The 27,150-nt window shown below is 39.9% G+C and overlaps 1 protein-coding gene and 1 non-coding gene across 2 annotated transcripts in view; one reads left to right on the forward strand and one right to left on the reverse strand.

Annotated features, from left to right (window-relative positions):
- Window positions 1–271: 271 nt before the first annotated feature.
- LOC120246843 lies at window positions 272–380 on the reverse strand. Its single transcript, XR_005532164.1, has one exon. It is a non-coding gene; the product is annotated as a U6 spliceosomal RNA (small nuclear RNA).
- Window positions 381–7,307: 6,927 nt separating this feature from the next.
- The window catches only part of RNF138 (ring finger protein 138), a 34,140-nt gene continuing 14,297 nt past the window's right edge, over window positions 7,308–27,150 (forward strand). Inside the window, exons 1-4 of the mRNA XM_039254445.1 lie at window positions 7,308–7,449; window positions 7,958–8,150; window positions 20,673–20,838; window positions 22,058–22,173. Coding sequence (XP_039110376.1) covers window positions 8,041–8,150; window positions 20,673–20,838; window positions 22,058–22,173 — 392 coding nt within the window. The 5' untranslated portion in view covers window positions 7,308–7,449; window positions 7,958–8,040. The remainder of the gene's footprint in view (window positions 7,450–7,957; window positions 8,151–20,672; window positions 20,839–22,057; window positions 22,174–27,150) is intronic.

Here is a 27,150-nt window from a genome sequence, read left to right on the forward strand (position 1 = left end):
TCGGTTTCTGCAATGCACAGTGGCCAGCAGCACCCGGCAGACAGCATCCACCTCCGACGTCCCCCTGGATGGTTTTGTAACAGAATGCCTCCAACGGACCCTTCTCTGTAAACAGCTTTCCCTTGCACCCTGCATGCTTCTACCAGCATTATACCACAGAGACTTCTCTGCCATCCGGTGAACCCCAGGTGGGTCCTCTCCAGCAAGGTCTGGATTTCCATCCCTTGGTGGTCGGGCGCTTCTCTGGGTACTCCATTTCAACTTTTTATTGTGCAGGATGGAACGCTTCATGAATTTGCATGTCATCCTTGTGCGGGGGCCATGCTACTCTTCTCTCTGTATGGTTCCAATTTCAGTACATATGCTGCTAAAACAAGCATTCAAGCCTATATTCTTTTGAGTCCTCTGTACTTCTTATACCAATCCCCTATTAGTTAGAAAAATTTTATATTAAACTTTCTCTGTTCAAATTACTGTGATTTCCCTTCCCAGATTGCCCCTCAACTGATAAATCAGATTGATTTTTCCTGAGTACCTTCAGTAAGGTGTAACAACAAATTTGCATGCACCTGTCAAGATTTTCCTGAATGTGAACAGAAAAAAAGAGGAGTTTGGAACTAATAATGCTGAGGTCCAAATCAAAACAGTCTGAAATACAGAGGTCAAGTTCTCTGACTCACACTACTTTCTCTGTAGAAGATTAAAATGATGATTGAGAACATAGGTATCTTGTCACCTACAACGGGGAGGAATTAATGGAGGATGTGGTTACCCTGACACCCTGGGCCACACCACAGCACCTCACACTGGCTCCCCTCCTGACAAACAGGATGACACTACCATTGCAAACTACATTTTAGGACTGGAATTCAGTCTGGGGGCAGGGTACTAGTCTAGAAGAGAAAGAAGACTTCTCTGCCACCCCAGTTTCTTCACCCATCCTGTCCTAAGACAAAGTTTGTCAGACTGGGTACATGTTGTCCCCAGAGTTCCAGCTAAGAAACAGAAAATCTATGAGTATAGCCCAGACTTGGTTCTTCAACTTAGCAGCCAGGCTGACCTGATAAAGTTTTTGGTGTTTAATTTTAGGAAATTACCGTAACGTGAAACTGACAGGTGACTGTGGTTTCATTAGAACTGTAGCACCAACAAAACCCAGTCTGTATAACAGGCCTGTGATTCACTGAAATCAATGGGAAAGAATGTCTTAATTCTTTAGACAGCCTCAGGCCATTCTTGTACCTGGTACCATTAACAAGTGAATTGCAAATGCAGTATACCCCTTCCCTCTCCCCAAACAGGTTATCTACTCTAATGTCCTTTTAGGTGCTCCCTTGGCAATAGGAATGATTCCAGAAGGCGATACTAGAGAGCCACATTAGTTGACAAGAGAATTGTCACCACTGTCAAGTCAACCAAATGATGCCCATGAGACTCAGTGCTTCTCTGCTTTGCTTCATTAAATCTGTCCAGCTGAAAATGGTACATATCCTGTGATTTCTTCCCTTCTCTCCACGTTTTAAATGTAAGTTTTCATAGTAGTTATATTTGCTCTACATTGTGGTATGTAAAAGTTGGTTGATAGGGACGACATTTTTGAGTTAGTCTAAGGCTGTAGGAGCATGCGATATTAAACTAGATCAGATTAAGGGTCTACTAAAGGAATAAAGTATTTGGAGACACTGGACTGGAAAAAAGCAGTTTCATGACATTGCCTCTTGGAGCAGAGCTGGAAGGTACTTTGGATTTTCTCCTTTAGAAGCAGTGTATGCAATATGTATTGAAAGGGAATGGCTGGAATAACTGAAATGTATGTATAGAAGGAAGGGTGTGTATTTCTGCTGGAAGATTCTTCTACTTCTCCAAAACTTAGGTGCTTTGTTTGCTTTTTAGAACTGGTGTCAGGCTTTTGCCTCCATTGTTATACTGGAACTAATCTTGTTACAGTTGTCTTTATCTAAGCCATGTGCCCAGAGGATGTCCATAAATGTGTGAAGTAAAAGGGAGCAGGGAAAGAAAAAGAAAAATGGTGAGGAAGAGAAAGGAAAGTTGTTTAGATGCTTTAGTTTTAAATTTACATATTTCTCTCAAAGATTAAAAAAAAACACCAAAGAAAAGTTGAAATAGGAGTTAATTTGTTGGAACTACTGCCATTTCTGGTCTAATTTATGGTTCTGCTTCTTAGGATGGCATATTCGATTCCATGAAACAATTTCAGCTGCATTCAAAACGTCTGTTTCATTTTTGGTTTGGTCTCTCTACTGATTGGCTTTCTCTTTTGGGGCAAAGGAAGGGGATGCTGTCCCTTAGATCATGTTAACATACCTTCCAAGTTAGGTCCTAATAGAAACTGACTGACCTCTCGTGATCTCAATTCTAGCTTCCTGAGAGAGGTATAACTGGCACAAATTGGGATTATATCCCCTCTATTTTAATCAATGGTAACATGGAAGTTGGATTCTGTGGGATAAATAGGGCCACTAGGGCCACTAATAGGAACATTAGTAAGAATAATAGCTGTACAATAGTGCATAAAATACTTCTGATAGGAAATTAAATGTTATTAAATAGCATGAAAGATGCATATTCATAGTGACAATTATGAGGGTTGAAATTTAACTGTCCCAAACTAGGATGGACTAAAAAAGAGTAAATTTTTTTTATTTTTTATACTTAATCTCACTTTTGTGTTTCCATTTGTGCTAATTTGCAGAGTTATGAAAAGAATTCAAACTCACAACGGCAAGTAACTCAGTTCCTTCTCTTTGGGGGAGAGGAACCACTTTTGCGGTGTTTCATTCTCCTCTGCCTTCCTATTTCCTCCTAAAGGGTTAATTCAATTAGAAAAATGGATCGGGGTCCAATCAGGAAAGAGAGCTCTCAATAAGCAGTTCAAAAGAGATGTTTAATATGGAAAACAATTACAAAGATGTCAGGAGAGCTGAACGACCATGTGTGACAGTGAGGTCAACACGGAAGCCACTCAGAAAAGGCAGGGACTGCCCAGCAGGCTCTAGGCTCTGGAACCCTGGAGTGAAGGGTGGTCTTCCAGAAGTTAAAACCATGACCAAAACAAAGCCACAGCCAGAAGCAGAGAGAAAGAGAGAGAGACAGAGACAGAGACAGAGACAGAGAGAGAGATGTCTTGGCTTCTTCCTTCCAGTCTCTCATCAGTGCCTCCCATGAGCTGAATATAGACAGAAGTCAGCTGATAGGGGAAATGAGAAACAGTCAGCAAGGGCCAGCCTCAGCAATATACACCAGAACCGGAACAGGTGACAGGTAGGGAGGTGGATCTGATAGTCAACAAGCAAACGTCTGGCTTAGGTGCTTTCTAGCTACAAGTAACCAAAGAGCCAACTGAGAATGGTTTAAACTAGGACTTAACAGGAGGCAGGACAATTTCAGGGTTGATCAGATTATTAGAAGGGCTCAACTACCTAAGGACCTACATTCCTTCTATCTTTTAGCCATGCCATTGGTCAGGATACTGGCTTAGCCTTTGGCTTATTCTTTTCACGGTTTCTTGATGGTTTCAGGGTCCCAGGCAGCACAGATGGACAAGAAACTATTCAGACGTAGCATGGTATTGTTTATTCCGATTTGTTTGTTTTTCAGTTAGCCAAGAAAGGCACTTGGTGAAGTCCCTCAGAAGAATCCCCCTCACACCTCCTTGGTCATGACTGAATCACATGCCCAGGCTTAAACCCATCCAGACTGGCTCAGTCATGGTACTTCCCTTTGAGCTGGAAATGTCCTTCTGAAGGGCCTGGTTGGGAAAAAGAAGATACCTGAACAAAAATCATGATTTGCTAGAGTGGGGGATGGGAATAGAGTTTATAAATGTTTGCTGATGGGAACATGATGCCCTGTATGGTTTCCCTTCCACGTTTTTATTCACTTGACCTTCTTACTCAGCCTGAGTGTGGGTTGGGGTGAGGTCAGGAAAAGAAGAAATTAGGATTAATTGATCAGGAATGTAAAGAATGTTGCTCTTATTATTTTTTTTAAAGAACATTTCCAAAACAGGCTTAATAATTAAATAATATGCCTTCAGCAAATAGGTTATTTATGTACATGATCGGGACTGATGTTAAAAATATTTAACCACTGGAACCAAATGGGCACTGGCCACTCAGGACAGACTATTGCCCAATCAGAATGGGCAAGCTGAGAAGGACTGGCAGAGCTGTGCTAGTGCAAACCAGCTGAATGTCCACAGCACACATGGTACAAATTAAAAAAGATACCAAAGGGCAGACGGTGAAACATGAACTCTCCCATTCCATCCCCCAGCTTCCCACTTCACTTCCTCAAAAGCAACAACTTTTACCAACAAAACAGACTTTTGAGGCTCTGTGGTAAGACAAACCCAGGCTTTGTGAAGAAAGAATTAATTTTCTGAATCCACTTATCTCCGCCTTTTAGTACATTAAGTACCTGGCCTGGTGGAGTTGGCTGAAGAGTTTTGCATATGGGAGGGCCCGAAAGGCAGTAAGTGGCAAGGGGGAAAGGTCCACATCCAGTCCAAGGGATTGTGGTTGGAAAAGAAAGGATGATTCGGGAAAAGGGTAGGTTGAGGAGAGTGCTGACGACTAGGGGGCTGAAAGCATCTTATCTTGTAGGTTGTGCAGAAGCAAAGTAGGGGTCAGCACTACATGCCAAGTCAGGGACACAGAATGTTTAGATGGAATGACTCTCCCTCCCAGACTGAGAGAGAAGAGGGCCCCAAGGGATACCTTGGATGGTGGCTCTATTGAGAGTAGAACAGAACATGAGAGGCCTTTCATGTTGAAGGTCAAGGAATTGGAAGAGGATTGTGACAGAGATTCAGAGGGTTCTACAGTGTTGGTGAGGCTGAATCAACCAGGGTACACCACAGCGCCTTGACCTAGCTGAGTCAGGCCAGAGTAGTCTTCGCTGGCGGCTACCAGCAGCTGAAATGTCCAGAACACAAGGCATCTCAGAGCGGAGCCAAAATTAGCCTCTCTGCAGAATAGTCCAGCAAGAATTCAAAGGAGACCTTGCAGATGTCAGGACTGAGGTTCTCAAATAGTGTCTCAAGTTCATGTCAGCTACCCCTTGTCCTCCCTCTTACCCTCCCAGATGCCACTTTGAGGGAGGCAGACTGAGAGAGATGGAATATTAAAAGCTTAAGTGTTTTAACCTAAATGTAAAGAGACTGATTAAGTTATGGCAACAGAATAAATTTATCAAGTTGGTGTAAACACTTAGGGTTTTTCCCCTACTGACCAAAGGCTGTATTTTATTTACACAGCTGAATCTTTTTTGAGCAAATCTGTGACACTGCCATAAAAATATCGTGTAATTTTTCATGTGAAATGCTGCCAAGAGAGAAGATGTGTCTTTTGGCCAATATGGTTTATTTTCCTAAGCTTAACACTCAGAGGGTAACTATATTTTCCTTATAACTGCATTTTTGATGGATTTCTACCTACTGTCAACTATATGCTTACATATACCCTAAAAATGACTTCTTAGGATGTATGAGAAGTATTGCAAACATGTTTGAATTAAGGCACGGGTAAAGCTGATATCGTAGAGGAAGAATGAAGCAAATAAAAATAAAGTCACAAAATTAATGTTCTGGTTAAGGATTCCCAGTGAGTAAAGGGAAACATTCTTTTCAACAGAAAATACACTTTACTGGGGCGTCTGGGTGGCTCAGTCGGTTAAGTGACCGACTGTGGCTCAAGTCATGATCTCGCAGTTTGTGGGTTCAAGTCCCACAACAAGCTCTGTGCTGACAGCTCAGAGCTTGGAGCCTGCTTCAGGTTCTGTGTCTCCCTCTCTCTTCTGTCCCTCTCAGCTCACACTCTGTCTCTCTCTCAAAAATAAATAAACATTAAAATAATTTTTAAAAATACACTTTACTTCCTCAAGTGGTCAAAATGAACAAAATATGATTGGAAATATATTATCAAAAAGGTGAAGTTTGAAATCCAAGAACCATTTTATAAGTAAATTTGTAATACAGGCACCTAGACTAATGCTATTTGGTGTCTCTCCTCTCAACACGATTGGTGTTTCTCCTTCCAGGAAATTGGAGGCTAAAATTGACTTTCTTGCTCTGCCTCCACTGTTCTTGCTAGGGAGGAAAAGGAACAGAAATACAAAAGGTAGTTTGGTAAAGGGAATTACTGTTCATTGGACAATTCAGTAAATATTATTCTATGAATTGCCATTTTAAGATGTGTATAAGACCCATTTCCTCCATAAGGTTTTCTCTAAGTCCATACAAATCCAGTCATCCCACTTCCTATCCTCATTATAGTCACTGCTTATGAACAATACTTCAGCAAATACCATTTTTGTCCTTTTATTTCATCAGACACCGAAGAGTGTAAACTAGTCAAGAGCAAAGTTCAAGACACCAGCATAACATCTAATAGGTCCAAGGACAATGCACACAATAAATGACAGAATTAACCATGCAATGGCTTCTGTTTATGATTCACTTATAGTGTAGAGTCTTAACAAAGCATGGTAACGATATATATATTTTTTCTTTTTCTGAAACTAATTGAGGATGCTCTATAATGTTCCAGATTTTCCTTAGCTCCTTTCATGTGGTTGTGATCCCATCCAGACATACCTGGAAATTAGGGGCCCATTAAAAAAAAAAAAGAAGCACTTAAACCAGTGATTAACGTTGGTAAAATGCTTAGATCCACGCTTATACCTCACTTTTATTGAAAGCTGTCAGAAAACAAAGGTGTTGGGTGGTGGAAGAATGCATCTGCGACTGTAACTTGTCAGACTGTGTTAAGGGGAAAAGTTCAAACCCTCTCGAGGGATCTTATTATTTAATTTTCCTACTCAAAGGATCGAAGTTGCATAAAGGGCATATACTTGTTTCATAACACATCACAAGATGATCAAAACATTTTGTCAGGAACAAATAGTAAGAATCATACCTTTAACATTAGGGAATACTTTTTTGAGGAAAAATTCCTGGAAAATCCAACGTATTTGATAGAATCGGTGAGAAGTGGAGTCCCCGCTAGAGGGAGACTGCGGGGGGGCGGGTACAGGCGGGCACCCATCTGTTTATGTCACAACCTGCTGCGGGCGCCACGCGCCGGTTGCTATGGAGGCCGCCCTACCCACCCCGCCCTCTCCCCAGTTCTCGGTCAGGTGTTCGCCGCCCTCTGGTGTTCGGTGACCCGCCGGGCCGGCAGCAGGCAGCGCGATGCCACGGGAGGGCTACTGGAGGGGGCAGTGGGATCCCGGTGCGCCAAGAGCCTCGGGCCCCGCCCTCTTTCGGGCCGATAAATGCTAAGGACTCTGTCCGCCAGTCCCCTCCCGGCCTCGGCTGCCAAGGCAGCAGCGGCCAGATTAGAAGCCCGAGGACCGCGCAGGGCCACCTCTCCACCAACCGGCACCGGGAAAGCAGCTACAGCAGCGGCGCGGCTCGCTGGGTCCTAAGTGAGCGGCTACGCACGCCGAGCGGAGGGGCGGGGCGGGGGCGGCGGGGGGCGGGGCAGGCAGCCTCGGACCTGGCTTGGTAGCGGCGGGCAGCTGTGCGGGCGGGGCCGGGGTGGGGCGGGGGGGGAATGGAGTCGGGAGGCGGAGAAGAGGGCCGGGGGCGGAGCCTCGACCGCCTCGTGGAGCCAGGTAAGGGAGCGGCCTCGGGCGAGAGGCAGCTGCCTGGGGGCGGCCTTCGTTCTCGCGCGGAGGGGCGGCTTTCCGCGTACTTCCAGTCGGGGTGGAAGCAAAAGTGAAGCTATTGACCGGTTTCTCCACAGTGGCTTCCCACCGAGCACCACCTTCCACCCTTCCGCCGGGAGGAGCGGCCCTAGCGGCCGGCCCTCCCCGGGCGCGTGCGGCCGTAGCGTCTCGGCGTTCGGCCCCGCCCCGTCCCGCTCTGCCCCGCCCCCTTCCTGGCGCGAGCCGCTTCCTGACGCGATTCCCCTCCCCCTTCGGGTTCGCTTAGGGAGTCGAGCCCCGGGCCGCCACAGCCAGCTTGGCCGCTGTAGCCGCCGCTGCCGCCATCGTCTTGATCCCTCATCCCCCGCCATGGCCGAGGAGCTTTCTGCGGCCACGTCCTACACCGAAGATGATTTCTACTGCCCTGTCTGTCAGGAAGTGCTCAAAACGCCTGTGAGGACCGCGGCCTGTCAGCACGTGTGAGTAGACGCCTCCTCCCCCGCGTGGAGCCGGGTGGTCGTTTAGGCCCGGCATCGAGCCCCGGACCCTTGGCTGCGGCCTGGCAGGAGCGGAGCCCACTGCGGCCGGCCAGAGCGCCCCTTGGCGCGGAGGGCCCGTTGCCGCCCGCCCTCCCTCCCGAGCTGAGGGCAGGCTTCCTGCGCCGGCCCCGGTGCCCGAGCCCCCGGCCGCGGGGTCTCCATCCCTTGCTTTCGCGCCCCCCGGGCAGTGGCCAAGCTTGTCTCCGTCGTGTCTTCAGGCCCCGGAGCCCCCCCGCCCCCCAGGCCCAGGAGGAATTGCAGGGAACGTGGAGCCTTTTTGTTTCCTAGCAACCTGAGTGAAGGCTGGGGTGTCGAGTGTCAAAACCGGCCGAAGGTGCCCCCACAGGCCCGCTCGCCCCGCTTGCCCCCCTCCCCCCCCCCCCCCCGGGGCCTGCCTTGATTTAAAGTTTTTCCTTCTTTTGGAACCTTGGACTGTTCTTTCCAGATGCAAGAACGCTTATCTAACTTCCCTTTCAACCCTACTTCACAGACCACCCTTGAAATGTTCTTTCCTTTAAAATTCAGTACATGTTAGAATGATCTAGAATGGGTTATCTTCTCTCATTATGTCAGAACTGACGGGATTTCCGGGTATTGAAGTGGTAGTTTCCCTTTGTTTTACCCTTCTGCTTATTACTTGGTTACTATGAAGGTGGAGAGAGCAAAGGAAGATTGCTGTTTCTGGAAGGAGCGGAAGATAAGGCAGTAACTCCAGGAGTGAGGGAGAACACAAAGGGATTGGATGAGGTGGTATGGTGCTGTTCGATTTGGCATATTTATGGAAAGAATTTCTGTAACCCTACAGCTAATGTTGGTAGAGTGTCAGTACGGGTTGGCAGAAGCCCTTCTTGTAAAGATATATAGCACATCTGACAACCCTGGCTGTTGATCAGAGTCCTTGGGGAACTTTGTAAGTAAACATACCAATACCCAGGCTCCATTCCAAATTTACGAAAGAATTTCTGGCAGGTGAAGCCTGGAAATCTTTATTTGAAAAAAATACACTCAGATTTGAAGGTTCTGTGTGCTTGCAAATAGCTGAAAAGAATGGGACAAGTTTATTTATAAACCTATTTCTTTCTCCTTTGCCCCCTTTTTTTGAGAGCTAGGTTCTGTAATTGCATAAAGAATGGAATGAATTTGGGGTTCTTAATCAGAGATTTTACTAGTTACTTGATGCCCGTTTTTCTCACTCTACTCCTCAATCTTGTCTGTACTGCCTACCTTACTCCTGCGGTCATTGTGTGAGCCAGGAATATGTGACTTTATAGGAGTTGTGCCTGTGAAGGTTTGTTGTGGGAAATGAATGATAGCCTGAAATTGCTTTGTTTGGTGCAGCAGATGGAGATTATTGCAGAAATACTTTGAGATGTTCAGGGCACAATGTATTGCTTTAATCTGCCAGTATTCATTGTTATAATTTGATGCCTTTCCTGTGCTTGTGCTGGCAGTAGGTGGACAGAAGGGAAGGTGGGAGATCAAAGTGAGAGGACGTAGGTGTTTCTAGACAGAACTCTTACCCTTTGGGTCATTGACCTCATAGAACTCATTGTAATCTACAGCTCTCCTCAAAATTCCATGCAGCTTGTTCTAGTTCACTTCCCTGTGGGACAGCCTGAGCACAGCCTGAGCACTGTAGGGTCAGAGAGAGAAGGAGACACAGAATCTGAAGCAGGCTCCAGGCTCTGAGCTAGCTGTCAGCACAGAGCCTGACGTGGGGCTCGAACCCACGAACCCTCAGATCATGACCTGAGCTGAAGTCAGATGCTTAACAGACTGAGCCACCCAGGCGCCCGTTGTGGAACATTTTAAATCAGACTAATTTGGCCTGATATCAAGGGTATGGAAAAGAGAGTGGAGATAGTTGAGAATCTTTTTCTAATCATCTCATTGAACTTGGATTTGATTAGACTAAACATAAAAATGAAATGTAGGATAGATTTTATTGATAAGAAGAATGAACATTTAGTGCTTTAGCACCCCATCTTCTCCTTCCCCCCACAGACACACATGCTGTAAGGTTCTGCCTGAACAATGAATTAAAGAAGGCAGAGGGGTTCTTTATTTGGAAAGGCTAGTAATGGTGGAACAGGCTCTTGATTGACTAGAAGGAGTTTGGTAGGGAAATAACAATTATTTTCAGTAATCTAGTTTACCATGTTATTTGCTCTTCCCTTTTCACAAAGGACAAACCTATCCCTTTAAAAGTGCTTAGATTTAGCTACAAAATCAGTTTTTGATTCATAGATAGTAAGAGATGAGGTGATAAGAATTTTGAGTCACTGTGGATCTATTAGAAAACAAATTTTCATTGAAAATTGAAATGCAACGTCATCAAAGGATTTGCCCACAGCCTATTCTAATCAAAGGAGTAGGTTCATTATCATTAGAATAATTTCACCAAAATACAAATTCCTTTATAATCCTCTTTTATTCCTTCAAACAGCAGATATTGAATGGTTTCTGTATGTCAGGTACAAAGAATACCAAGTACTCTTTCCTGGGGACTGTTAACAGACTAGTGGAGAAGACCTAAGCATGAATGTGATCTGGAAGCAATTTAGTAGGAAAATTTTATGTGAGCATTAAGAGCAGGTGTCTAAATCAGGCTATGACTAAAGGGGAGATTTCCTGGATGAAGTAATATTTTAGGTCAGAACGGATTATTCAGCGTGTATTGGGGAATACCCTGATTAGGTTTACCATATATGCAGAGGCAAGGAGGAGTTACAGAGAATGACTGTCTCCAGATTACAAATTTTGACTGGAACCAAAGGATGAGTGTGGTAGAGATAGAGCCTAGAGGTCTTTGGCAGGAACTTTCTGTGTAAGCCAATTTGAACTTTTTCCTGAAAGCCATAGCGACCTGTTCAATAATTTTTGGCAGAGGGAACAGCATGATCACATTTCAGTTTTAGAAAGTTGACTTTAGTAGCAGGATCCAGCTTTGGTGTAGTGGGGAGACTTGTGAAGAGGGCATTCACTGATGTGTCAGAGAAAAAAAATCATTAGAACCTGAACCAAAGGTAATGATAGCGGGAATGGAAGAAAAGATTCTTGACATTTTAAGGAAACCCATGTAAGATTTGATAATGTCCCGTAGTTCAGTGTATGTATGTGAATGTGGAATACATGGAACTAAAGCTATGAGTATGGAAGTAGCCACTGAGGGAGGTCTGTAAGTTGGAAGATAGTAGAGGGCCTAGATACGGCAAAGTGCTGGAGAATACATATTTAAATCTGGAGTACAGTGCAGCTTGAGAAGGAATAGACAGGATAGGAAGAAAACCAGGATAGAATGACATGGAACTTGAGAAGAAATATAAGGAGACAGTAGTCAGCAGTGTTAGTTGCCTTAGAGTGGTCAGATGTAATATTTTTTCCTTGTAAAAAGCAAGGAAACATAAATTAAGAATATTAAGGTTGAGTAGGTATTCAAAATAAGGTTTCGGAAGAAGGCACAGACTGGCATACTAGTAAGGTTTTTTTTTTTTTTTTGGTGGTTTCATTTGTAATGAATGATGTTGTACACCTTAAACTAATATAACATTGTGTGTCAACTATACTTCAGTAGTAAAAATAAACAAAAATCCCATTCTCAAGAATACCAAAAGCTTACTTTGATAATTGCAGCTTTATTTCTTTTGAAAATTAAAATAGTTTTGGTTTTTATTTATAAAAGTGACATAATTCAGAGTGCAAAAAATAATACAAGGAATGAAGTGAAACTCACAGTCCCAGTACCAGATTGTAGTTGTGAGCAGTGTGCTGTATCCTTTCCAAAGGTTGGCTGGCTAAGTTGGCTGGTTAACTGATTTATATGTCTTTATCTTTCTATCATCTATCTATTAATATTTGATTGACTAAATGAGATTTAGTTATTTAGTAATTTAGATTTGCATCTTTTTCCCTGTCCCTTCTACTTTGTTTTGAAATTAGTTCTATTTAGCAAATTCAAATAGTCCAGCCAAAGGGAGATGAGGAATAAGCAAGCAAGTTCTATTTACTTCTTTATTTCGAGAGAGAGAAGAAAGAGCAGAGAGAGAGAATCCCCAGCAGGCTCATCACTGTCAGCACTGATGGATGTGGGGCTAGAACTCAGGAGCTGCAGGATCATGACCTGAGCTGAGCTGAAGTCAGACGCTTAACTGACTGAGCCACTCAGGTACCCCAAGAATAAGCAAGTTTTATATGTGAGGAAACTTGGTGCTTGGTGGTACAGAAGAAGGAACGGTAGAATTGGATATAAAAGACTTAAGTAACTGTGTACTTGCCACAGTTTATAATCATAACATTTTTGAAATCAGATGATTTGACTAATGTCCTTGTCACTGTAAGCTCTGTTTTAAAGGCAGCAACCTAAGTCTCCTTTTACTTACTGAAGCCTACTTACTATACACTTGGGTATTGAGTAAAGGAACGAATGAGTTTTTGTGGGGAGGCCATAGCTTATTAGTTGTATTACTTGCTCAAATCATTTAACTTCTTTTCAAACTGTTTTCTTGTCCATAAAATGGGTAGAAACATCCTACTTTACAGGATTGTTGCAAGAACCAAATTAGGTAATGTTTGTGAGTAATAATCATCTTGTATAATATTTGTTTTTTTTACAAATGTAAAATTATTATTATTTTGGTAACTATAGCATCTAACACAAAAAGCTAGATTGTTATCACAAATGGAAAAGACTATATTTCAAGGTTTTTGGCCCATGTATTTAATATCAAAGGAATTATTGTGAATGAAGAATATTATAATATTTTATTTTATTTTTTACTTTTTTAAAAATGTTTGTTTATTTTTGAGAGAGAGAGACAATATGAGTGGGAGAGGGTCAGAGAGAGAGGGACGCAGAATCCAAAGTGGGCTCCAGGCTCTGAGCTGTCAGCACAGAGCCTGATGTGGGGCTCGAACTCATGAATGGTGGGATCAGACCTGAGCCGAAGTTGGACGCCCAACTGACTGAGCCACCTAGGCTCCCCTAATTCACAGTTTTAAAGGTACAAAAGGAAATATGTTTTCGCAAGTCACTATTACCTTATATATCCTTTCAGAGTTATATATATATATAGAAGAGGTTATAAATACTATTTTTTTTGTTTTTCACAGAAAGAGCATTCTATATGTAGTCTTTTGTGTCTTTCTATTTTCATGTTACTATTTTGGAAAATTTTTTTTTTTTTTTTTGAGAGAAAGAGAAAGTGAACATGAGCAGTGAGGAGGCACACAGAGGATCCAAAGTGGACTCTGCCCTCACAGCAGCAAGCCCCATATGGGGCTTGAACTCACAAACCATGAGATTGTGACCTGTGCCTAAGTCAGATTGAGCCACCAGTCACCCCTGGAGATCATTTTATATCAGTACTTATATACATATCATGTTTGTAAAATTTTCTTCCTTTATTCAGCCAATACTGAGTGTCCATTATGTGCTAGTAGATTACAGATACTAGGTCTGTAATATTCAACAAACTAGGTAAAAATCCCTGACCTCATGGAACATATTTAGTGTTCTAGTATTCCATTGTTTGATGTATCATTATTTAACAATTTCATATTGATGAACATTTAGGTTTCTAATCTTTTACTGTTATAAGTAATGCTGCATGATTAAACTTGTATAAATGCCATTTCACATATGAAAGTTTTTCTATAAGGTCAATTCTCAAAAATGAAATTGCTAGGTCAAAGTGTAAATACAAGGGAATGTGTCAGCTCTGTCACATACGGATGATTGCCTTTCTATAAGGAAGTGTTTTGTACATGGATGATGCTTATGGTTTTGATCTGAAAACTGAATTCTGTCTTTGGGTTAAGTGATTTAACAGTTTTGGGATTAAGGTGAATTGCCATTCATTGCTTTAACATATATTAATGAATGCCTCCCAGATGCTCAGTTCTGTGTTATAATGCTGGGCCTACCAGGGTAAACAAATATGATACCTGCCCTTTAAGCTGATGTTGGTAAGACATATTTTAATTCAAGTAAACACTCAGATAAATGTGTAATACAAACTCACAAGTTCCCAGAGAGAGTATAAGGAGATCAGATCTAGGGTGGTTGATGGGTGGATGGGTAGGTAAATTTTTGGGGGGATATAGTATATACGCACAAACCTGCCACAAGTATCTGCATGCACATAATGCTGTAAGTCCAATCAGGTTAGGGATTTTGTCACTTGTGGTGCTTGTTGTGAACCTAGTGTTGTTTAGTAAGTACTTAATACATATTTATCAAGTTAATATGCATTATAATATATGCACATAATTAAACACTTTTTTTAATGTTTATTTTTGAGAGAAGACAGTGTGAGAGTGGGAGGGGCAGAGAGAGGAAGACACAGAATACGAAGCAGGTATCAGGCTCCAAGCTGTCAACACAGACCTGTCAGCACAGAGCCAGATGGGGGGCCTGACCTCACAAAATCATGAGATAAGGACCTGAGCTGAAGTCGGACGCTTAACCTACTGAACCACTCAGGCAGCCCATATGCACATAATTTTTACAAGTCTGGGTAGGTTTATTATTTTTGCTTTTTAATATATAACTTATTTTTTTTTAAGTTTATTCGGGGGGAGAGAGAGAGTGCGGGGGGTTGGGGAGGCAGATAGTGAGACAGAGAGAAAGAGAGTATCCCAGGCATGCTCCATGCTGTTAATACAGAGTGTGACGTGGGGCTGAGAGAGCATGACATGAGCTGCAAACAAAAGGTTGCTTAACTGACTGAGTCACCCTGCTTCCCCTCTTTTTTTTTTAATTAAAAACTTTTTTAAGTTTTATTTTTTATATTTGAGTGAGAGAGAGACAGAGCATGAGCAGGGGAGGGGCAGAGAAACAGAGACAGAATCTGAAGCAGCCTCCAGGCACCTTAGCTGTCAGCACAGAGCCTGTGTGGGGCTCAAACTCACAAACAGTGAAATTATGACCTGAGCCACTGAGCCAAAGTCAGATACCCAACTGACTGAGCCATCCAGGCACCCCCAGCGCCCTTCTTTTTTATAGAACTTTTAAGTTAAACTTATTTCAGATCATTGTAGATTCACAAATAGTTATAAGTAATAAAGAAATCTTGTGTACTGTGACCCCGTTTCTCCCAGTGATAACATCTTGTAAATATAACTAGGATTTCTACATCAGTGGAGTAAAGATGTAGAACTTTTCCATCACCACAAAGATCCTTCATAAAAGCCCACCCACTTTTCTCTATCCCACCCCACCCCTCAACCTTTGCAAGCCCTAATGTTCTTATGCTATTTCTGTAATTTTGCCATTCAGAGAATCTTGTATATTGAACAACTCTGTAAATATGGTAAAAACAATTTAATTGTAGGGATGCCTGGGTGTCTCAGTTGGTTAAGTGTCTGACTCTTGGTATCAGACCGGTCATGATCTCGCAGTTTGTGGGATCAAGCCCCAAGAGGGGCTCTGTCCTGATAGTATGGAGCCTATTTTGGATTCTCTGTCTCTCCCTCTCTGTTTCTCTGCCCCCCACCCCCACTTGCACTGCTTTTTGTCTTTTCAAAATAAATAAATAAACTTAAAAAAATGTGCACTTAAAATGGGCGAATTATATGGTATGTGAATTATATTTCAATAAAGCTGTTACCTTTTCAAAAAAACAATGTTATGTGCTGTAATGTTATATAAACTGTCATCTATAGGGTCTTAATGTAAAATCTTGTCTCTTCATGCCTTTTACCTGTAGTTCAATTGGATTGTTTGCTTTTTAAGTGTTGAGTTTTGAGACTTCTTTATGTAGTCTAGATACTAGACCCTGTTTGATAGGTAATTTATGGTAATTTTTCCCATCTCTGATTTGTCTTTTTATCTTTTTAATAGTCTTTTGCATAGCAAATGTTTGTAATTTTTATGAAGTCCACTTTATCAGTCTTTTCTATTGAAAATGTGCTTTTAACATCAATTAACATCAAACGTGTGTAGCTCTATATTGTGAATATTTTCTCTTATTTTTTTCCCTAAAAGTTTTGTAGTTTAATATTTTACATTTAACTCTATATATTAGCTTCCTAGGGCTGGTGTAACACATTCTACAACCTCGGTGGCTTATAATAACATATTTATTTTCACCTAGTTTTAGATGCTAGAAGTCTGAAAGCAATTTCCGTGGGCCAAAATCAAGGTGCTGGCTAAGGCCTTCTGAAGCCCTTCAGAGACACAGCTCCAGTCTCTGTCCATCTGAACATGGCCTTCTCTGTGTGTTTGTGAAATCTCACTTTGCCTCTGTGACAAAGTTGCTTGTGATGGCATTTAGGACCCACCTAGATAATCGCAGCTAATTTCCCCATCCCCAAATCCTTAACTTTAATCAGGTCTGTTGCAATATAAGGTAATATTCACTTGTTCTGGGCATTAGAAAGTGAATATATCTTTAAAAGTTCTTTTCCCATACTGTTTTGTTTTATTTATTTTATTTTTTTTTTGAGAGAGAGAAACAGAGACAAACTGATTGATTGTGAGTGGGGGAGGGACAGAGAGAGAAGTAGACACAGAATCTGAAGCAGGCTCCAGGCTCAGCGCTGTTAGCACGGAGCGATGTGGGGCTTGAAGCCACCAGCTGTGAGATCATGACCTGAGCTGAAGTTGGACGCTTAACTGACTGAGCCACCCAGGTGCCCATAAAGTGAATATATCTTTATATGGCAATTTCCCAGTTTACTACAGTCTAGGATCTGTTTTAATTTTTGTGTAAGGTGACAGACTTAGATTGAGGTTCATTTTTGTGCCTGTGGATGTCCAGTTACTCTAATATCATTTATTGAAGTCTATCTTTCCTCCATTTTAAAGCACATGTTGCACCTTTGTTAATCATTTTTGCTTCTTCTTTTTTTTTTTTTTTTTTAAATTTTAAGTAAACTCTGTGCCACCCACAACACACGGGCCTTGTACTCACAATCCTGAGATCAAGAGTCACATGCTCTGCTGACTTGAGCCAGCCAGGCACCCCAGCCATTTTTGCTTTTTAAGATATATTCTTGCCAGTCTTTAAGAAGCTTCTAATAAAGCCCTGTTTTGCCTTTATTACTTTATTATGTGTATTTCCACTAAAAATCTTTGTTTCTATTTTGAACAAAGTTCTAAGTTAATTCTAAACCTTATTACTTTTTTAGTTTTTTATATGAATATTTTTCACTGCTTTTGACACTATCAGTAATCTTTAGTAATGTTATTATTATTTGGAGAGTTTATATATAGTTGTTATGTGTTGTAAGTTTGGAGATTAATTGAAGATTTTCTAAAAAAACAGTTTTGTCATCCAAAGTGATTTTTATTTCTTGCTTTTCTCTATTTTATGCCTTTGAGTCTTGTCTTTCTAGCCATTGCCAATATTTTTGAAAGTAGTAAATAGAAATTGCTGTATTTGTTTCTACTTTTTAGTAAAACTTCATTCAACATTGAAACATGTTTTGTACTTTTTAAAAATAGAATCATGCAGTTGTAGTCTCTTGCATCTGGCTTCTTGAGCTGAACATTATGTTCATCCATATTCATTCTCATTACAATATCCTATAGTTTTCATTTTGTGAATATGCTATAATTTGTTTATTCATTCTTCTGTTGATAGATATTTGTGTAATTTTCAGCTTTTGGTTATTACCAGTAGTGTGGCTGTGAACTTTCTAGGAAATGTCTTCAGATCATATTTGCAGTTCTGTTGGGAATGAACTTTGGAATGGAATTACTAGTGGGCACTGTCAGTGTTCCAAATGGTTGCATTAATTTTCCAAATGGTTCTGTCAGTTTACACTCTTCCAGTGAGAGTGTAGGTTGGCTCACATCTTCCCCAACACGTGGGACTTTCCACCTTTTTCATTTTATTTTGTTACGTATGTAATGTTACCACATTTTTATTATTTTAGTTATTTAATCAGTAAGTGGGCTTTGAAGTTTTGCTTTATTTTATCCCCTCCTTCTAAATACAGCATTTGTGCATCTTGGTTAAGATCTAATGTTTTGTGTTTATATTTTATTTACAATTGTTAAATTAGCTTACTGAATAATTTACTTTCTAATCGTTACTGTTCTACTTGATTTCTTTCACTCAAGCATCATCATTCAATGAGGATACATGATTATTTCTTGTAATGAATTTTGCTAGTATGAACTTGGTTGACAGTTTTCAATTCTTTGAGAGGAAATTTTAGCCTAATAGTTTGGTGACAGTTTTGCTTTCATCTTTTTATTATTTCTCTTTGGTAGCTTATTGGACTTGGCTTCTCTAATATTACTTACCTGTCTCCTTTTTCTCTCTTTTTCTTTGAACACTCCTTTAAATGTTTATATTTCTCTAGATTGCTTGTTTAGTGCTCTTTTGCACTTTATCTGCTGTCCATATTTTCCTCCCTAATTTCCAGATCCATATTTCCAGTTCTTTACTGGATATCATGCATTGAGATTTTTGTAGGCACTTTGAACTTGGACTTATCTTTCCTCTGTCAAAACAACTTTGGCAATATTTCTTACTTGGTTAATATAGTCACTTTTTACTCAAGTCTTCTAGGTTAGAAATGCTTATTTTTCTCATTCTCCCACAAGTTATTCTCAAAAAGTTCTGTTGACTCTATTTTTTAACATAGGAAGCTCCCTGAGAACTGTGTGTCTAAAATAGAAATCCCATTTCTCCTACACCTGCCTTAGTGCAGACTTTATCATGGTCTAGACTATGGCTCCAGTTAGTCTTGTGTTTTTGTTTTGTTTTGTTTTTTGTTTTTTTAATCTCGCTTTTTTGGTTTGTTTCTGATTCATCCTCTTTTTTTTTTCTCTTTTACAATCCCTTTGATTAGAGTGCAAACACTGAAACAAAGAATTTAAGTTAAAAATTTATTTTTCAAAATTTATAAAATATATAGACCATTAAAATTTAGTTTTTAAACAATTGAACTTACAAATGATGGTTTTGTAACTTTGTAGTTTTTATACTTTCTGAAATTATCTCGTAACACTGGTTATTTTTTAAACTAGTTTTTAGTTTGACAGCTGAAAGGTGGTATCTCGGTCATGTTTACTTTGCATTTTTTGACTCCAGGTTATAATGAATATTTTTAATAATTTATGGTCTCAGTTGGTAATCATATCAAATCCTGTGTTAGTGATATTGGCTACTATTTATGGAGTATTTTCATAACTGTCAAAAATACTGTGATAAACATTTTACTGTATTATCTATTTTAATCCTCTGATTAAGCTAGGTATCTATCAGCTATAGATACTTTTTCATTTTGTGGGTGAGGGAACGGATTGGATTGTAGGGGAGAAAAGTGACTTGTTCAATGCTGCATAGTTAGGAAGCTTATTTCCTGTGATCCATTATTATACTAGTCACTCTACTTTTGTTAGATGAGAAAGATTGAATATTTGCACTTTTAGAGGATTGGATTAAATGTGTATGGACTTTGGACCCCATTTATGAATGGCAATGATTTATCTAGTTTTTTTTTTTAAAGCAAAATGATCAGGTTGGGTATTTGCTTAAGTTAGGAGAGAAGAAAGATTTTAGTGAGTGTGGTTCTAATTAGAATGTTTAGAGATATTTAGAGCTGGAAGGATCCATAAATATTTCTCAGACTATTATTTCATTGCTTACTGTTGTGGGAAATTTTCATATTTCCTGACAGCATAAGTTTGGGAAATACTTATATTTTCCCAGGTTTCCCAGAGAAGCTTTAACTTTGTTTATCCTAGAATTTTCCAAATCAATTTGTGCACTATTTTATGGTAGGCCTATTCATGTTCATGTCTTATGAAATATCTTGAAATACATTAATTTGAGACAAAAGCTGATGTGATCTCTTTTTGATTTTATAAGGGGAGGAGAGAGATCCACTGTGGCTGACTATGTTGCTTGAAATCACACAGCCACTAAATGACACAGTTAGGATAATGACACAGTTTAGGATAAGCCAGTCATTCTTTTGTACCATGCTTCTTCTGATAATGTTATATAATGTTAATACTTACTTTTCATGTATTAAAAATTTTAAAGCAGGGCCGCCTGGGTGGCTTAGTCGGTTAAGCATCCTACTTTTGCTTAGGTCATGATCTCACGGTTTGTGGATTCGAGCCCCGCGTCGGGCTCTGTGCTGACTGCCAGCTCAGAGCCTGGAGCCTGTTTCAGAGTCTGTATCTCCCTCTCTCTCTGACCCTCCCCTGTTCACGCTGTCTCTCTCTATCCTAGAAATAAATAAAAATATTTAAAAAATAAAAATAAAAATTTTAAAGCATAATTGAGTGTAGTTTCATTTATATTTCTATCTAGTTCATTTGTTAGCCTTATACTCTGAGAAGTACACGTACAGTTTTTAAAATTCTGCAGTTTATGGACATATGAATAGCCTAACTCATTTAGCATTGAATATATATCCAAAACCACTTGTTTGTGTTTAATCATAGAAATGAAAAGAGTCTTTTTTCTGTAGTTAACATGTCACAAATGTTTGGTTTAGTTTCTGTAGAAAATGTTTCCTGACTGCAATGAGAGAAAGCGGAATACATTGTCCCCTCTGTCGTGGAAATGTGACTAGAAGAGAAAGAGCATGTCCTGAACGGGCCTTAGACCTTGAAAATGTCATGAGGAAGTTTTCTGGTAGCTGCAGATGCTGTGCAAAACAGGTAGAGTAACTGTGACCTAGCTCTTTGCAAATGAAGGTTCTACTCTACTTTGAAAATAAAATTCTTGTTTGAGTTTCCTTGGTACAGGCTGGTTTGAGGAGAAAGAAGTTACTTAAATTAGGTAGAGAGGTAAAAAACAAGAACAAAAAAAAACAACAACCCACCTGATTATAGATTTTACTAGATTTATAAACATATTGAAAACAGAGACTAAAAGATACAGTCTGTGAATTTGTCATAATTTTTAGCATGGCATCTTTCTCAAAGTAATTGCTTATTGATTACCTACCTACTAAATAAACTAAGTGAGCAAACTGGCGTTTAACTCATTTAAACCCCATTCTGGTACAAATCATGATGTTAGCATCGTTATTGCAATTTTGTACATAGAAATGGGCCAAATAGAAGAAGTCTCTAGTTGCCTGCTTTACTCATGTATTTATGTTTTTAAGAAATTACCAAATAGTTTGCGAAAGACTAATTAATTGTTAAGGAACAGGTGAGAACATCAGGTCTTGGCAAATAACTGGCATTAATTCTCCAGTCTGGATTTTATTCTGTCACTTGGACAGGGAGTGAAATAGTGAGGGGTGGTTAGGCTTTGAGTATATCCATGTGTCTATTGATTTATTGCAGCTACTTTTTCAAACAGCTAATAAAGTCAGTGAGCAAAACCAGTTGCTATTTCATGCATTCACACGAGTCAGATCTGCTTGTCCATCTCTTTCAGGGAGGTGTTAACTGACAGGGCAATGAAGTGAAGCTGGAAAATAACACTTGAGAGATTCTGACTCTACTCCTCAGTGAGAAACTGAAAAATGTTCCAAGTGTTAACCTGGAAACCTCATTTTTTTTAAAGCATTTTCTAACTCTGCCAAGTTGCACTGAAGGATAAAGATATAGCCAGTACTTTGAGGCAGTGTATTACTGCTTTTAATGTATTTTTTTTTTGTCTATTATTACTAGTAGAGTTTCAAATGTAAATTTATTTGATAACATTTTTTGCAGTGAGTTCACATCTGCATCTAACAGACAGAAACTTATCACTTATTTTCAGTTTCTACTTAAGAATTAAACCATTTACTTAAAAAAATCTTGTTTAAATGGAATATTAAGTTGGTAATGTTTATTTTGTTTTTTACCTGTTGACAATATCTCATATCTTATGACTTCTATTTAAAATTAAAAGTCACATTACATTTTGATCAATAATTTACAGATTAAATTCTATCGCATGAGACATCATTACAAATCTTGTAAGAAGTATCAAGATGAATATGGTGTTTCCTCTATCATTCCAAACTTTCAGATCTCTCAAGATTCAGTAGGGAACAGGTAAGCAATATTTATTGTTAAAAAGAATTTTTATAGTTGAAATGGGATTGTTTGGGGGAACTATGTGATAAGGTGTTTTTTGTTTTGGGGTGTGTTTGTTTAAATTCCCAAGTAACAGAACTATAATATTTGTCTTCAAGTTAGTTTAACTTCTATAAGATTGCATCTGGGACAGAGACTTCTTGGTATACTTAAGCTTTTGTTATTCAGAAATAATTCTTTTAAAAAATCTACATTTCTATGAATAAAAAACATGACAATTGAAGGCTGTTTTCTTTTGCAATTGAAATTACTTGAAAACTAAAAATCCCTTTCAACTAAAATCTTTTTTATTTGCTATTGAGAAATAGAGATTTTTCAAATTTTAATTTTCATAATAAAATGTCATATAAAAGTGAGACTTGATACTATTAAATTCTTAGCTCTATTTAGTCCCTCTCTTTTTTTAAATTAGATTTTAGTTTGATTTATATTTTATTGTCTGATGTATGTGTATTAAACATTTTTATGAAATATATTTTACACAAAATAATGAGCAAATGCACATGTATGATTTTAACAATAGTGATAATACAAATACCCACTAACCCAAATTAAAAAATAGAACATTCTTCAGGGTCTTAGAATCTTCTTGTGACCCCATGTCGTTTTGAACTGCATACCCCCCAGAGGTAACCACTCTCCTCGTTTTTAGGTTATTTATTCCCTTGCTTTTCTTTTTTTTTTTTTTTTTTTTTTTAATGTTTTATTTATGAGAGAGAGAGAGAGACAGACAGACAGCATGAGCAGGGGAGGGTCAGAGAGAGAGGGAGATACAGAATCTGAAACAGGCTCCAGGCTCTGAGCTAGCTGTCAGCACAGAGCCCGACGCAGGGCTCGAACCCACGAACCGTGGGATCATGACCTGAGCTGAAGTCTGACGCCCAACTGACTGAGCCACCCAGGTGCCCCTCCCTTGCTTTTCTTTGTAATATCACCACCTATGCATGTATCCCTAATACTGAAGTGCTTAATTTTTAAAAACTCAGTAGCAAGCACACACATAGTTGTGTAAGGAAATGCAATATTGGCAGTGTTCTAGAAAGGCTTCCAGGAGACAATGTGTTAAGCAGTCTCGAGATTTTATTTGAGTAACATTTCATTTCACATGTTGCTAATTTTCAGTAATTAACCATTATTAAGCACTCATACTGTAGACTTCTCTGCTCCTTATTTGAAATTGTTCTAGTGTTTAGTAGTTTTCTGATTGCCCTATTCTATAATTTTTTAAAAAATTATTTATTATTTTTTTATGTCCTTCTTTTATTTGGAAAGAGAGAGCGAATGGGTGATGGGCAGAGAGAGAGAGGGAGACACAAAATCTGAAGCAGGCTCCAGGCTCTGAGCTGTCAGCACAGAGCCTGACACAGGGCTCAAACCCACGGACTATGAGATCATGACCTGAGCCTAAGTCCGATGCTTAACTGACTGAGCCACCCAGGCGCCCCTAAAATTATTTTAAGTTTTGTTATTTATTTTGAGAGCAAGTGGAGGAGGAGCAGAGAAAGAAAGGGTGAGAGAGAATCCCAAGCAGGCTCCATACTGTCAGTGCAGAGCCTCACATGGGACTAAATCCCATGAACTGTGAGATCATGACCTGAGCCGAAATCAAGAGTCAGATGCTTAACCGACTAAGCCACCCAGGCGTCACCTCCCCCCCCACTTTTTTTTAAGTAGGCTCCATTCCCAATGTGGGGCTTGAACTCGACCCTGAGATCAAGAGTCACATGCTTAAAGCTCTACTGACTGAACCAGCCAGGTGCGCCTGTAAGATTCTTTTTAGATTCTCGTTTTACTTAGTGTCATCGGATGAAATGGGTTCTTTCCTTCAACCCTGTGCTTTCTTTGTTATTGTACTTCTGCTATATTGAAATTACTCAACAATTTGTTATTAGCCCAATAGATTATTCTTAAGTGTGAGGTGGTTTGTTTTCTTTAACATTGTGTTTCCAGTACTTAGCAAAGTTTCTAGTATGTATGATTTGTGCAGTAACTGCTTGTTAAAGGACTAAAGTTTCTTCTCAGGAGTCTTGTGCCTTCTTCTCCCTTACTTCTTAGATCCAGCGTTCCTCCTCTTCTAAAACTATTGTCGCTTCCCTAGCTCAAGCCCTCATCACTCTCAACTATTGGCAACCGTCTTTTTGTAGATGGTCCTCCTCTAATGTGTTTTACGTGCTATTGCCAAATTGTTATTTCAGAAGTACAATTTTGATCTCTTTCTCCCTGTCCTTAAACCTTCCTCCTTGTTCCTTCTCAGTAACTTAACCATGCATGACCCGATAGCATTGTTTCTCATCCTGGGTTCCAAGGGCCACGAAGGATTCTCTGAACTACCTAAACTGCCATATGTTTTGTGTATATGCATTGTTCTGGAGAAAGGACATTGAGATTCTCAAGAAGTTCCATGATCTAAAATCCAACAACTGGTTTATAAGACAAAATTCTTTATTCTGAAGCCCTTTTTGATCTGGCACTTGCCTCGCCCTTTTTTGGCTTTTTTCTTTCTTGGCTTCCATCATTGCATCATATGCCTTAGCCATGTTGAATTCTTCAACCATATGCTTGTCATCCTTGAGAAGCAGTATAAGTTAGTGATTAAAAAAAAAAAAAAATGAACCTTGGAGGGGCACCTGGGTGGCTCAGTTGATTAAGTGTCCGACTTCAGCTCAGGTCATGATCTTATAGTTCATGGGTTCGAGCCCCATGTCTGGCTCTGTGCTGACAACTCAGAGCTTGGAGTCTGCTTTGGAATCTGTGCCTCTCTCCCTCCCCTCCCTCCCATGTGTGCTCTATCTCTTGCTTTTAAAAATAAACATTAAAAAGAATTTAAAAAAACAAAATGAACCCTTGGAGAGACTGCCTGGGTCCCAGGCTCTGTCACTTACTAATTGTATGATTTTGGCAAGAAACTATGCTTCGGTTTTCTCATCTGTTTTAAAAAAGTGGATGGTAATGATACTATTGATACCTCATTGGGTTGAAAGCCAATAAATAGGTTAATAAAGGCAAAGTATATTGAATAGTAGTACCTTGTTTGGTAAATGTTAGTTTTTAATTATCACCCGTATTATTCCCTCACCTATATATTTTTACCAGTAATAGTCCCTTTTGCCAACACCCCAACCCACACTTTGCCAGTCAGTGGACTTTTTCTTCTCTTTGAAGATTTAGACCAAGTGTTAGATCTGTGGAATCTTTTCTGACCTCTAGAATTTTTCTTTCTTTGTTCTCCAACTAGACCCTCTAACACTTTATTATATTTATTTGTTTATTCTGTCTTTTTATAATCTAGAATGGGCTTCTTGGTCTTACTAATTTTTATATGCTATGCAAAATTCTAATTGCAATGGAAAAATAGGGTTTGTGTATGGATTATTAGTAAGGAAAATGATGATGGAAGGAAAAGAAGGTGTTTTTTTGTTTGTTTGTTTTTAATGGTAGGAAATAGAAGACATGAGGCCAGAGTATAGTCAAGGTCTTGGGAGGAAAAAGACAGTATGCTCAAATTAGGTAGTTTGAGGAGAATTTAGTAAAGGGACTATTTTCAAAGAGTAGGTTGTTTGGTACACTGTGTGAGCAGCTCTATCACAAGGAGTGGTGAGTGATGTACTCTGGTTCAGGGAGGGAGGAAGTAGATACCAGAACTTGGAGACAGCTGTATGGACAGGACAGTTGGAGAGGGATGCAGACCGCTGAGGCAGTTTTGCTGGGAAGGAGTCTGGGAAATAAGTATCCTAGCTCTCCTCTTGCTTTACCCTCCCAATCGCCCACTGGGCTGAAGCCAGCTGGGAAGCCGAGGAGAGCCTGTTGATGCAGGTTAGTCTCTCAGGACACAAAGCATAGTGCAAAATGGAGAGAAGATCTGGAGGGGCAAAAGATACCCGGCAGTGATAGCCAAATATATTGTAATATCCTATAAACTATATTTCACAGCTCCAAGTAGCTAGGACAAATAAATATCCATTAAGTTATTAACATTGTCTATGATATTGTAAACAAAGTAGTTTCTAATAAGAAACACAGCTATTTCTGATACTAACAAAAAAGTGATGCTGAAATGATTTTGCCTACAGCATCCTCAAAAAAAGAAACCACGCAATTAAATATCTTTTCTGTGGTAAATACAAAACAAGTTATGGAGGACTCTAATTTAAAGACCTTCAATGTAGCATATGATAATGCTTTATTGCAGTTTATTAAAGCTTTTCTTCCAGGGACTTTTCTCTGATAATTCTGACTTCATCCAGGTGTGGTGGTAGAATAGACTGGATCTATATATTCATGTACTTCTCCATGAAGATTATTTGCTAGCAGCTAAGTTTTTGATAACATCTCAGTTTGGAGAATGTAAGGTCTTACTGTCTGTCAAGTAACTGGAGAGCGGATACAGTTTATATTGTTGATGAAGAACAGAGCCATGTAATTAAGAGCTGACGATTTGGTGGCATTTTATGAAAATTAATTTTTTTTTTTTTAAGTTTATTAGAGAGGAAGTGCACCTGCTGGAGAGAGCAGGGGAGGGACACAAAAAGAGAGAGAGAATCCCAAGCAGGCTCCATGCTGACAGTGCAGAGTTCAATGCAGGGCTCCCTGCTCATGAACCATGAGATCATGGCCTGAGCCAAAATCAAGAGTCAGATGCACGGGGCACCTGGGTGACTCAGCCGGTTAAGCATCCGACTCTTGATTTTGGCTCAGGCCGTGATCTCATCATGTTTCATGAGTTTGAGCCCTGCATCTGGCTCTTATCTCTCTCTCTCCCTCTCTCTCTCTGCCCCTCCCCCACTTGTGCGTGCACTCTCTCCCCTCTCTCTCAGAATAAATAAGTATACATTTTAAAAAAAGAGTTGGACACTTAACTGACTGAGCCACCCAGGTGCCCCGAAAATTCATTACTTTATTAATAAAACCTCTCCGTGGCACAGTCAAGGGACTCCC

The sequence above is a fragment of the Hyaena hyaena genome, unplaced genomic scaffold (genome assembly GCF_003009895.1).
Source record: "Hyaena hyaena isolate Hyena2069 unplaced genomic scaffold, ASM300989v1 scaffold_490, whole genome shotgun sequence".
NCBI classification, from domain to species: Eukaryota; Metazoa; Chordata; class Mammalia; order Carnivora; family Hyaenidae; genus Hyaena; species Hyaena hyaena.